The sequence below is a fragment of the Zea mays genome, chromosome 6, assembly GCF_902167145.1.
Source record: "Zea mays cultivar B73 chromosome 6, Zm-B73-REFERENCE-NAM-5.0, whole genome shotgun sequence".
Lineage (NCBI taxonomy): Eukaryota > Viridiplantae > Streptophyta > Magnoliopsida > Poales > Poaceae > Zea > Zea mays.
The window spans coordinates 171,207,527-171,220,567 of record NC_050101.1 but is presented as its reverse complement, the minus strand read 5'-3'; the positions used below and the strand labels follow the sequence as shown (position 1 = coordinate 171,220,567).

Here is a 13,041-nt window from a genome sequence, read left to right as displayed (position 1 = left end):
ACAGGCAGGCAACCAAGTGGTGAGGCGCCAGCGCGGTAGACACGGAGAGGCTGCTAGGTGGGGCTGGCGACATGGCGAGCAAACGACGGGGAGCGACTAGCCGGCGAGCAGGTGGCACGTGGGGACCAGGCGGTGGCGCAACGAGCAAATGACAGGGCGTGCCGCGGCGATGCGGGTGAGTAGGCAGCGTAGTGAACAATGGTTCTTTGGGAGAGAAGGGAACCAGCCAAGTGGGTCCATATAAAGGGGGTAGGCGCCAAGATACATGGCGTCAAGGTCGGCGCCATGGATCTTGGCGCGTACCCTTGCCACGTTGGCGCCTCGCCGTCGCCCGTCGCCACGACCACACTCGTGGCAGGGACCTAGGCGCCAATACATTTGAAGTTGACCCGTGGATGCTAGGCGCCAATAGTGTTGGCGTCGATCTATGAGTCTATTTTTTAAAATAAAACTGAAAAGAACATATTTATGAAAATAAAACATAAAATAGGCTAAATTGCAAAAAAGTTAGGTCCCCGCGCTAGTATTTCTACAATAGTCATGAGATCTTAGCATTATGCGTAATACTATATATGCACTTAATACTATATATCCATTGTCGATCATATATTAATGTATATATAACATAAAATTACAAGCCCCAATTAGCCCTAACACCCGATGATCTTGTCGATCATATATTAATTATATATAACCTATAATATTACAAGCCCCAATGAGCCCCAACTCCTGATGACCTAGACCTTCTAAATCTTTTGGTTTTGTTTGGTTCCTTCTTAAAGGCGCCATAACTTCTAACTTTTCTAAAATTAGTTCTTCAATTCAATTGACTAAGCTTAGACATATTCCACCTGTTTGGTTGTTGGACAGTGCCAGCCTGATCCGTACGTGATAAGCCAGACTCTTTGTGCGCAGGCTAGGTTTGTGTATATGTTTACGTTTAGTTGTTTGCGTTAGTGCATTCTGGACAAATATAGAACGTGTATAAGAGAAAAGTGCACAAATAAATCTTTAAATATTATATATCATGTGTATCCTAGTTTTCTTTAAATATGAAATCAGTTCGATGATTAAATCTTTTAATTACGAAATAAGATTGTACATGAAGGTTGGTGAAAAGCAAAAGAAGCAATTGGTTCTCAAATGCCGTGACGTCACCTAGCTTTATTCTAAATTTATCATTCTATTGGTATGTATAGTGTCTTTCGTCTGCTTTTTCATTCATTCTGCCCACAGCCGTTAGGTATTATGACAAAAGGAACCAGCATGTTGCGGAGCAGCCAAGTAAACCAAGAAATGACTCAAGTAATCCAAGGGCAGAGCAACGTAATCCAACGGAGCAAAACAAACTAAAAAGATTTCTCAAAAAATGTGCCAATGCATGGGCGGCCGTCTCCTGGCTTGCTGTCGTTTCTTGTACCCGCTCAGTCTGATTATGGTTATGCAGAGAAGTAAAACAAACAAAATGTGTTTTGAGGATTCGTGCATGCAGTTTCTCTACGACCAACCAAACAGACGGATTATAGCTCCTTACATATTATGACGGACCAAAAGCTTGGAGAAGTATGCCAGACTACCACCAAATGCTTCATAAACTGTATAGTACTTCGCATGGTTATACTCGACATTTACATTTCCTATTAGGATAAGGCCTTGTTCGTTTGTGTTAGATTGGTGAGTCGAAACTATTCCTAACCGGATTACTTCTCTAATTTATATAAACTTTGATTAGCTGGAACGATTTCGGATGCAATCCGACACAGACGAACAAGGTCTAAAACATAAACTGTACTTTATTTTAGAAATGTGGAAGCCCAAAAAACTGGATAGCTGAAGACTAGGCCAAAGTAACACCAAGACATTATATATAAAAAATGGATTGTTGAGGACAGTCAAAAGTGTAACAGTTTTACACAGAAATCGCACGAACATTGGATCGCATTTTTCGTTTGGAGCAAGTGAAATCGAATGTTAAACAGACCAACTGAACTGTATATGATTTTCCATATCAAAAGTATTGAGGTACAAAAAGGAACTAGCCTACTTCTGTGCAGCAGCATCTGTTAGCTTTGGAATCGTATCGTCTTGGCCATGGGAAACACAAATGCCAATTTTCGCAGACAAGATCAAGGGTTTGGCATCAACTGCAACTGCTCACGTCATTACCAAGTCTCTCCATGCCCATATAATCAACTAAATTCTATAAAACTTGAGTCACGTAGCTTGCACGCTTTCTGGCAAAACGAAGCATGCTCAAGCAGGCAACTCGAGCTTCACATTGTTCTTCCAACTGCAATGATCGAAATGAAAGCATCAATAATAAGTAAAAAAAAGAAATATGATGATAGATTTTAACGGTATGTGACATTTCACAATGGTACGCAGTTTACCTTAAGAAATAATAGTAAAAGAAATCTGCATACAGAGCTGTTTGCACCAAACCAGCAAGCCAAGCTGAAAGAGAAAGACCATTAGTGCACAACAATTCTGATAAAAAGATGTGGGATAGAACACTAAACCATACAAAAGTGACAACTTACGGATCCATCTGCTGCGATGACCCTCCGTGAAATAACGATAAATCCAGTTTAGAATGTAAAACGCACGGTAGGCCCTGAAAAATAAGTATGGTGTTACTATAAAGAGACAAAATAGCTACAGAACTTAAAAAGTGTGAAGAGAATTTAATCTAGTGAATTTGTTCTTGCCACATGATGCAACTCTAGGAAATATATACTCCCTCCATACCTGAATAAATCAATTCCTAGAGTTGTTTTACGTCAAACTTTTTATGTTTGACCGAGTTTGTAGAAAAAACCACAAATATTTATGAAACCGAATAAGCACATTATAAAAATATATTTTATGGTGTATGTCAAGGTTGGAAAAGGCACACCTAGGCGTTCTCTAAGTGTTTATGCCAAATTATATCGAATATGTGTGGCTGAATAAATTAAAGTTGATATTCATGCCTTGACGTAGTCTATAGATGCAACACCACACCAACAGACATACTGCAGAGGCATATTAATATTAGGTGGTGTTTGATTCATTGCAGGAGTGGTTAACGTAACGTGAATGGATCCCACTGCTATTGGTTACAGTGCAACAGAAAGCGAGATATGTTTGGTTAGTTAACAACTTAACGTTATGTATTAACACTAGCTGAGGAGTGGTAACGAAAAGATATGGCTCCGTATCCATTTATGGTGTGAATCGTTATGGACTGGCCCAACCAACCATAAAAGAAAGGGAATAAATACCACTGTAAATGGATCACGGACAAAAACATCTAACCAAACAGCCTCTTAGATGCAATAATGAATCATAGTCATAGAATTCAGAGGCGTATTATTAATATCCACAAAGATGTACATGTATATAGATGCAACATAACTACATGCCAAGTACCTACAGAGCAGACAACACTAAGGCAGGGAAGGATTTAATAATATGCCTCTGAAATTTATAGAGGAGCAGAGGAGGAAGGACTGAAGGACTACAGAGGAGGAAGATGACAGGGAGAAAAAGGAGAGAGGAGCAGAGGAGAGCGGAGGCGTGAGGAGAACAGGAGATCTTGCCTAGCTTCAGGTCACGACAACTGGCAACGAGGAGGTCTGGCCTTTGGATTACGGCTCACCGTGGCACACGGAGGGAGGAAGAGGTCACAGCAGCCGGGCGGGGGGAGGAACTGCAACTTGATGTCAGGAATGGTGTCTGGCGGGAACAGATCGAGGAGCAGCACTGAGGCCGGAACATGGATATGAAATCGGGAAGCAGCATGGTGACGAGCTCTCTTTTTGACGTGCAGCCTGTGCAGTTTATCATTCCCACACATCAACTTTCTTTTCCTGAGTCACAGTTTCGCCCGCCGCGCAGGTCCGACCGCTTCCTCATCGCCTCAGTCCACCTTAGCACCACAAAATCGCCACGGAATTGCTGTCCAACGTTGCTGAGGCGCCACCACCGCTTAGCTGTCCGTCTACCACCCTAGGCCCCATGGTCCTCCACCTAGCGCCTACTCGCGCATCGACGTCCGCGGAATACCTTGTTGCACACTCGAGTATCTAAGCTAATGATACTAACTTGGTGCTATAAATCTTTGCACTTTATGCTATAAATTGGGTCAAACTTAGAAAAGTTTGACTTAGGACAGAATTGAATCATTCAGAGACAGAGATAGTAATACCAAACTGAAAATTAACCAGAAAAGACAATCCAAGTATGATTTAAAAATGGTAAACAAATAAAAACATAGTTGTGTATAGTGCCTGCTTGAAATTAAGCTAGAAATCCAGGGTTAAAAGGTTAAATTTCTTTGGGTTTTTAGACTTCATGACTATAAGTACAACTTAAGATGCCCTGACAATGACATAGTTGTACAAACCAACACTATTCCTCCCTCTAAATTATCCTATAGCATCAATCAGATATTAACTAACCCTAAACACAATTGTCTAAATTCTTCTATTGGGTTGTGCCACTTAGTGAGGATATGCATATCTATTAAATGCTGGTATATTTCAAGACTGCAGTATTGGACAGAGTTCAATGCCATAAATTGTTTAATGGAGTAATGGACCTTTACCGGATAGCACTATAGCAGGCTTTGAATACAACAGATGTGTTCAGAAAAACAGCAAATTGCCGACAAGAAGTAAAAAACGTACCCAAGGAAGAAAACATATTGTCCAGTTAAGTTATCCACATTTCTGCTTCTCTGGAGCAACACTAATTGTGGGAGAATAGCCACTGCCTCCAAATAGATTGAAAATGCCCAGCATATCTGCAAAGGAACAGTATTTTAGCCTTTTAGGATACTCTGTCTCCATCAATGAATCTTTGGAACAATTAGTAACACTTCAGTGTACATGTAACTTATAATATTTTGAGGATTCTGATATGTTATCATTGAACTTCTGTTTTAGTAGTAGCTAATGATCACAGCAACTATGATAAGGTAAGACAATTCAAGCCAAACAGGCAATTATAAATAAAAGAAAGTATGTAAAGTTAAGTGAACTGTACTGATAGATTTGCAAAAAGTGTGAAGAGATTCCGATCAAAGCACATGGGTCATGGGTGTGAACTGAGCAAACGATTGTAAATTTGGAAAAAATATAAGTTAGCTGATTGTTGACGATCACTGATTTCTTTTATGAGAATTGCATACCATTGAATGTGGTTAACTCAAGAACCTGGGAAATTATGCTGGAGTCAATTGGGCAATACGGTTTACGGTCCTAGGTACCGCTCGCTCACCACCATATCATGATATTAGGACTCCACTGCTTGAAGAGCTGTGAACAGAACATCAGAGATGAGGAATAATCTCGAGGAGGCTTGGAAGAAATATGGTTGCACCATAATGTCTGATGGGTGCACTGACACAAGCCACCTGCCATCTCATCGATTTCCTGAAAAGTCCAGCAGGGACCTTCCTATGGTCTGTTGATGCTTCAAGTAAGATAACAAATGCACACATGCTGGCTACCTTGTTGGACAAGCAAATTGACAAGTTTGAGAAGGAACATATGGTGCAGATTGTCACTGACAGTGGAGCCAACTTCAAGGCAACAGGGAGGCTTCTAATGGAGAGGATCACACATTTGGACACCTTCTTCTGCTCATTTCTTGGATTTGCTGTTGGAGAACATTGAGAAGATCAAGGAATTCAACACTTGGATCAACATGGAAAAGAAGGTGTGCAGATTCATCTACAAGCATGGAGGGTTCTTGATCTAATGAGACTATGAGACATAAAATAGGCGAAGATCTTGTGAGGCCAGCTGTTACTCACTTTGCTACTTCAATTCTCACATTGGCAAGCATGCATAAGCGCAGGAATGGATTGAGGAATTTATTTGTTAGTGATGAATGGCATGCTACCAGCTTCTCCACCTCTAAAGAAGGTCGGCAAGTTGAGAACATTGTCCTTTCAATGCCATTTTGGAATGAAGTGGATAATTGCCTAAGAACTTCACAAACACTTCTTGTTGCTCTAAGGATAGCAGATGGAGATGAGACACCAGCAGCTTCTAAGATTATGACAGCCATGGACGTTGCAAAGACTGCCATCAAGGATTCGTTGAAAGACAAACCAAGTTTACTTATAGAGGTACTAGAATATTATGACAAGAGATGAGAAAACCAAATGGAGCAAAAGTTGTATGGGGAAGCCCTATTCTTGAGTCCAAGCAAGCACTTTACCATGGAAAAATATAAGAGATCAGCTACAAGGCTGAGAATCATATTTATGAAGATGGAGAGCAAAACAAGATAAGTAAGCAAGCCGATGACTATGAGAGGACTGAAGGTGAATCCTTCTCAAAGGAAGGAGCAATAGGAGACAGAAATAGAAAATCCTAGTAAATTATGTATTATTTCCTTCCTTTTTTCGAAAAAAAACAATGAACTAAGAATGAAAATGTATGTCTGAAATGCAAATTACAATTCTTTGATGGGGTGCATATGGTGGCCTGACATACAAGCTCCAATATTTAGCAAAAAGAATCATTAACCTTTGTGCTGCATCTAGATGTGAGCGTAATTGGAGTGAATTTTCTCATTAAGTACTACTGCTAAGTAATTGGACTTTGGTAGCAATATTCTTTGCATGGTATGTGATTCTGCATTGTATTATGTGTAGGACTATACAAAAAAGAGAAACCGGTTAGAACACCAAAGATTAAATAAGTTAGTATATGTCAGCTACAACCAGATGATATAAAACTGTTTTTTTCAAATAGAGAGCTTGGTTCCAAAGGGAAGAAATACAATACACTCTTGCTTGAGCAATTTCATTGGGAAAATGAATGTGTTGATGAAAATTGCGAATTAGTTCAAGAAGGTGGTGGCAATGCTATGAATTGGGCTCTTGTGGATGATGTTATTGGTGTAACTCAGAGTCTAGAGGGGCGTAACTTGCCTAGGGCGGCTGCTGCTGCCCCTATGAGGCATACTTATACTAGGAACAGGAAGCGTCCAAGGAAGAAAGTGACTCAAGATAATGATGAAGAAGATGACGATGAAGACCAAGATCAGCATGGAGAATCTGATTCAGCAACATCAATGGAAGAGGATGAAGAATCTATTCGCTGATGGATCTGCACCAACAAGAACGGGAGATGGACAGAGGCTTCTGTTTGAATGATGATTTGCTTAATTACATGACTGGTTGTCTACTTGCGTTGGACTATTGAATGCCAATGTAGTACTGAACTAGTTTGGTTATGTAATATGCTGGCTGTGTGGCTGCTATGGTCGATTAGATGTTAGTTATTTGCTAATGCAGTAGTGTTACTGTTGAGCTGCTCTACTTATAAGTTAGTCAAGACCAAGACTACATTAGTGTTGCTAATTATGTCCTACTTTGGTTTGGTACTCCAGCAGCAAGTCAGCAAATAAATGAAGTTTGGGACATGAATATGGAGCTCTAGACAGTGCAGAAAACAACTCTCACAAGTAAGTCACCAGCTAAACAATAATGTAGTCTTGATGCTTGCTTTATTGTGTATACATATAGTAGGTATATGTCCTGATATATAGGACGACTAAGATCGACTAGGCTCGACTAATCGGCCTGGTCGACGACTAATCAAGATTAATCGCCTGGTCAGTCCCACGGCGACTAGCTTCGACTATACAATTTGTAAACATTGTTAGTAGCTAATGATCACAACAACTATGATAAGGTAAGACAACTCATGCCAAACAGGAAATTACTAATAAAAGAAAGTATGTAAAAGCAAGTGAACCGTACTAACAGATTTGCAAAAGTGTCAATAGATTCCAATCAAAGTACATGGGTGTGAACTGAGCAAACAATTGTAAATTTGGAAAAAAAATATAAGTGAATTGCGTAGAGTAAGATGCCGTTTCAGTTTCGCATCCGCTTTACATTCTAGGCATTGCATTGCCCTTCAGAGAACTCATCATCAAGTTCTCTACTGTAACATAGATACACATAAACATGAATCTGAAAATTTGACCAACCGCAAATAGCATGTACTCCCTCCACTCTAAATTATAAGACGTTTTGGCGTCTGTAGATACATTATTTTTCCTTTGCACTTAGATGTATACTATGTAAAGATACATAATAAAAGAAGTGTATCTAGAAAAGCCAAAACATCTTATAATTTGGAACATGGGGAGTACTAGTCATGTACACATACAATCTCCTGCTGCCTGCTAATCATTATTCAACTATGAGATAGATCACATTTGACTTCATGCAAGTAAGAAATCAAGTATTTGTATTTTATGGGTCACCAAACTGTCAAATTAACTCGTGTTGTGAATCCAATTTCATACTCATTTCATTTGGCTGACCAAACTATCAGACAAACGTACAGCAGTCGCATCACTAGCACAGTTTGTCAAACACAGAATGCCTAGTTGCAGTTATACTAAGGGGGTGTTTGGTTACCCCAAACTAAAATTTAGCCCCTGTCATATCGAATGTTTGAACCTCCGTTCCGGGTATTAAATGTAGTCGGATTATAAAACTAATTTCTCAGCCGAAGATTAAAAGACGAGACGATGGTTGTGTCTATATTTCATACTCCTATTTGAAAGTCAAATGCTTGATGTGACCCGGACTAACCTTTAGTCCCTACAACCAAACACTCCCTAAGTAGAGTAGTAGAGTTTACCATTCAAGCAACAACAAAATATGGGGGGGGGGGGGGGGGGGGGCTAACCATGCAAAAGATAAAATGTTCTCTCTTTTTTTTACCAGAAGACAGCTTAAAACTGTATTACGGATCCCGTAACACCATCACCAATTCAAAATGAGTAAACCAGGACAGATCCGATAGAGAGAAAACATTACCTCGCGGAAGGTGAACCGCTCGTGGAATATCAGCGCGAGCAGGAATGCGGCGGCGACGAGCACCGTGTGGCGGAAGGTGTCCTGCTCCTTGTCGTACGTCCTTCGTACCTGCGGGTGGCGGCGCATGCACCACACGATGGCCGCCGAGCTGGTGATGAACACCACCTTCATCACCGAGTTGTAGAGCGAGACATAATCCGTGAAGAGGTCCAGGTACCTCGCCACGAACACCAACATGTACAGCTCCTGCGTCTTCCTCGACACCCCTGCGCGGTGGCGCCCAGATCTGTAAGCGGCAAGCCCCCCTAACGGGCGGTCGAAATCGCTGATACGGCTTACCTGAGCAGGACTTGGTGGCGTAGATCTTGAGGAGGAGGACGAGGACCGAGAAGAGGTGGGTCATGTCCCCGAGGAACCTGAAGGCGTTCATGGCTGCGGCTCCGGCGGTGGTGACGCCGGTGGCGCAGAGGTTAGGACGGAGGGTTTGGGGGTTTAGAACAACAGCTCCAGATGCGCACAGAAATGGCGGAGAGGATCAGAGGAGAGGTGGGCAGGACACCAGGACAGGAAGAAACGAGAAGGGAGGTGGCACCCTCGTGAGCCGGTGTGGACAGAGTCTGCAGAGTGGGAACCACATGCCAGTGACCCTATGGACCAGTGAAGTTGGTGCACTGCAGCAAGAGAGATCCAGAGGGGGGTGTGCGAGCGACCGGCGACGCGTGTGCCTCGGTGCGGACTCCCTGTCGGTCCCACGTGTCGGTTAAAAATGGCGAGGTGTGGGCGCCGTGAAGTTGGTGTAGGTGGGGTTATGTGGGGCAGCGAGCAGAGGTGACGTGGCTGGGCAACTCACCTGCGCGGTGACAGCACCTCGCCGGCTTTTCTTCCCTCAGGCTTGCACTTTGCACAGCCTCTCACATCACATGCCGCTGATGCTTCGCGTCTCCTACTCCTTCCTGCTTCCACCTATTAATCCACCCCACTCTCTTCCCTCCCCGTTCCACCCGCCTCTACCGCCGCGAGATCCGGCTCCGCTTCCAGAAGCTTCTGGAACGCCCGTTCCATGAGCGTCTGATCGGCCGCCGCCATGGGCTGCGCTGGATCCACCCCCAAAGTCGACGGTATCTTCTTGATGCTTCCGTTCTCGATACGTTTGCTTTGGCTGCGTGCTGTTAGGTGCTAAGATCCGATTTGAGCCGTTCCAAGGCACAGTTAGTAGGATTAATCGCGTGTACTTTACTCTTCTCGGTTGTCTATGCAAGTGACGCTAAATCCCATCCCGTAACTTTTAAGGCATCAGTTAACGAGTCATAAAAGAATTCAGTTGCCGAAGTGTTGATCAGGAGGAAATTTAGCAAATTGTCTCTGACGGATGGTTGGATTGTTTTCACAAACTACTGCTTTATCAAATTTGTCACAAGCTATTAGTAATTGTCCAATTTGGTGTGATTGTCCAATTTGGTACGGCTATCAGTTGTAATTGTCCAATTCTGGTACGGCTATCAGTATAGTGGAGTCAGTAGTGGTAGAAATTCTTGCATCCCGAAGTTAGTATTCGGTTAGTGGAAGGATACCATTATCATAGCAAAAAAAAAAAGTGCCCAAGTGTCAATGTAATGCGACTATAACAAAGCGTTGGAACCTTTCTCTAAAAAAAAGTTGTCCAAAGGATGGCTATATTTTCTAGCAGGACAAAAGCTATTTTATTTTACGTAATAAAAAGCAAAGGTAAGCGATAGCAATGACGGTTCATGCTTACCATAGGACGAAAGAACCTTTTTTTACGGATTGAGCACATTTGCGGTTTTGATAGCTAGTCCCTTATCTAGTTTAAAGCACTTTACTAGAAAATGATACTCTCTGCAAGTTCTTATTCTCAATTGGAAATCTGCATAATAAATTTTCGTTGTTGTGCTTCCTAACTTCAGCAACACAAATTGCGCGTTCAATTAATGGTAGCTTTTGCTCACAGTCTACATAGATAATTTAGCGGACACTAATCATTTTCCATGTTCTGCAAAGAGTCATCCATCCATAATCTTGTTTGTGAATTGTGGTCTTGCCGCCAACTAAAGAAAAAAAAATATTGCATCCTTCAGTTACCAACAGTTCGTGAATCATGATTCCTTCTCGACTACCTCTATATGCTAGCACCATGGGGTATCTTTGATAACTCACTATTGGGGGGGTTATTAGCATTTAGCAGTACTCTCTGATAACTCTATGCCTTTGGACCTGGTATCCGATGGATGAACGTTAAAATACATTTTTTTTCATGAATACAGAGAACAGCAAGAAACTGAAAAGGCCTAAGGCTTGGAAGCATACCCAACCAATTACACCGGCACGGCTGAAACAGATGCGTGATGAGTTCTGGGACACGGCTCCGCACTACGGAGGCCAAAAAGGTACAGGTTTTAGCTGTTTGTGCCAAGTTGAACAGAACCAGTTCTTGTGCGGGTGTGTGTGTGCGCGCGCGCGCGCGCTTCATGGTCCTCGCGACGTTGGTTGGTTTCGTCATCTCTTATGTTTCGATATAGTTTCATGATAGTAACTGGTCGGTGCTTGTTTTGACCTGTCCAATCATTATCCTTAAAAATTAGGAGTTTAACTATGAGACGTACTGCTAATTAGCGTACATCAGTGTTGTAACGAGTCACCGCCTCGCTGTCCAGAGATCTGGGATGCTCTGAGGGTTGCCGCGGAGTCCGATCTAGCCCTTGCACAGACCATCGTGGACAGTGCTGGAATCATCGTGTCGAACCCTGACATGACGCTCTGCTACGACGAGAGAGGTGAGCAAGGACTTGCTACCCCCCATTTTCACGACTCTCTTTACCGTCCTGTTGTGCATGCAAGACCAATGTCGAAAACTGAAGACTCCGTTGCAGGCGCCAAGTACGAGCTGCCCAAGTATGTCTTGAGCGAGCCAGCGAACCTGATCCGCGACGGGTGATTCTGGACCCCAAAAGGTTTTGCAGCAGCACGAAACAGGGCCACGTGAATTTATGCGGATGGTTGATTCGGTCGCTGGTTCTGGATTGTAACTTTCAGGGACAGTGAAAGCTCGTTTCAGCGCTGGATGTTGTATAGTGATGTTATTGGACACGATGTGTAGTCTCTAGACCTGCTACTGCTGAACTCGGTCATTCAGGGACAGTGAATGCAGTGTCGTTTAGGCTATATGCTGCAGACTTATTCACCTCATATTTCAGACTTCAGACTTAACTGTATCTATATAAATAGTGCAGTTTGCACTCATATTTCAGACTTCAGACTTCACTGTATCTATATAGATAGTGCAGTTTGCAATGCAAAAAAATGTATGCTCAGAGTCTACGAGCTCAGCTTGCAAAGAAAGAGCCATGTCACAGAATCACTGAAGTGAAAGTGTCTGGCAAGAATGAGGAACGACCCCTTTTTGTTTGTTAATTAGGGGGGTGAAAGAAGAACAACAGTAGCAGGAAGCTGCGGAAGAGAGTACGCTGGCAGGATAAGGTTAACGTGAAGCCGCCAAACGAACTAACTAATCATGGTCGTGCATTATTAGGCTTGACTTTTCGAATCAGATCCTGCGCAAGCATGGTAATCTGATCGGCAAGGAAAGGGCGGATGTGCGGAAGAATTGGAGAGCTGTGGCTTGATGGGACGTGGTAGCACTAGCACTCGACTGGTATACAGCTCGCCCTCCAAAAACAATCACGCCACGCGTCGAGTCCGTTAAGTTAGGCCAAGAGAAGAGGCGATGGGTTTGCTGGAGCCTGAAGAGATGGGGTTCAATTGTTGTGGCGTTCTCAGTGTATGGAACGCTGGAATTTAAAGACATGGTTGTCTGATTTTAAAGACACCTTATTGTATTGTATAGTCTTTTAGTTTTCTATTGTATTTGAAAAAATCGATTCAGGAGATGAGGGTTATACATGCCTTACGAGCAGTTTGAGGGGGTTGTGGAAGCCATTAATTAGAGACTTTGAGTGTGTACTAAGATAGTGTTTGGTTGATGAGCCAAGTAGAACGGAGCCGTTCCATCCCTGATTCTAGAAACGGAGTCGCTCTGTTCTGTGTTTGGTAATCTAGAACGGAGCCGCTCTGTTTTTGTTTGGTTGCAGAGTGAACGGAACGGAGCGTGACTGTGAGAGCGGGATAGGAACGGAGCGGTTCCGTCCGGTTGATTTTTTGGAGCGGAATGGTTCCGGATCTGAGGAGAA

General features: G+C 42.8%; 2 protein-coding genes across 3 annotated transcripts; one reads left to right on the top strand and one right to left on the bottom strand.

Annotated features, from left to right (window-relative positions):
- Positions 1-1,849: 1,849 nt before the first annotated feature.
- On the bottom strand, positions 1,850-9,461 carry LOC100282794 (ER lumen protein retaining receptor). The gene is made up of 6 exons (NM_001155700.1): positions 9,176-9,461; positions 8,837-9,102; positions 4,671-4,786; positions 2,541-2,614; positions 2,391-2,454; positions 1,850-2,290 (listed from the first exon to the last, which is right to left on the bottom strand). Exons 1-6 carry the CDS (start codon positions 9,264-9,266, stop codon positions 2,254-2,256), a joined length of 648 nt encoding a protein of 215 aa, NP_001149172.1. The 5' UTR covers positions 9,267-9,461; the 3' UTR covers positions 1,850-2,253.
- Positions 9,462-9,552: 91 nt separating this feature from the next.
- Positions 9,553-12,148, top strand: LOC100274665 (uncharacterized). Of its 2 annotated transcripts, none has more exons than XM_023300248.2 (4): positions 9,553-9,954; positions 11,119-11,241; positions 11,509-11,628; positions 11,713-12,115. In XM_023300248.2, exons 1-4 carry the CDS (start codon positions 9,921-9,923, stop codon positions 11,787-11,789), a joined length of 354 nt encoding a protein of 117 aa, XP_023156016.1. In that variant the 5' UTR covers positions 9,553-9,920; the 3' UTR covers positions 11,790-12,115. The 2 variants fall into 2 exon arrangements, with proteins under 2 accessions (XP_023156016.1, NP_001336881.1); NM_001349952.1 differs by having other exon boundaries at positions 9,680-9,954; positions 11,725-12,148.
- The last annotated feature ends 893 nt before the right edge of the window (positions 12,149-13,041 follow it).

Excerpts from the sequence above, each read along its gene's own strand:
- LOC100274665 (XM_023300248.2), top strand. The coding sequence starts at position 9,921 with ATGGGCTGCGCTGGATCCACCCCCAAAGTCGACG. Across the intron at positions 9,955-11,118 it reads ATCCACCCCCAAAGTCGACG|AGAACAGCAAGAAACTGAAA; the intron begins GTATCTTCTTGA and ends TCATGAATACAG. Across the intron at positions 11,242-11,508 it reads GCACTACGGAGGCCAAAAAG|AGATCTGGGATGCTCTGAGG; the intron begins GTACAGGTTTTA and ends CTCGCTGTCCAG.
- LOC100282794 (NM_001155700.1), bottom strand. The coding sequence starts at position 9,266 with ATGAACGCCTTCAGGTTCCTCGGGGACATGACCCACCTCTTCTCGGTC. Across the intron at positions 4,787-8,836 it reads AGCGGTTCACCTTCCGCGAG|ATATGCTGGGCATTTTCAAT; the intron begins GTAATGTTTTCT and ends GTTCCTTTGCAG. Across the intron at positions 2,455-2,540 it reads TCATCGCAGCAGATGGATCC|CTTGGCTTGCTGGTTTGGTG; the intron begins GTAAGTTGTCAC and ends TTTCTCTTTCAG.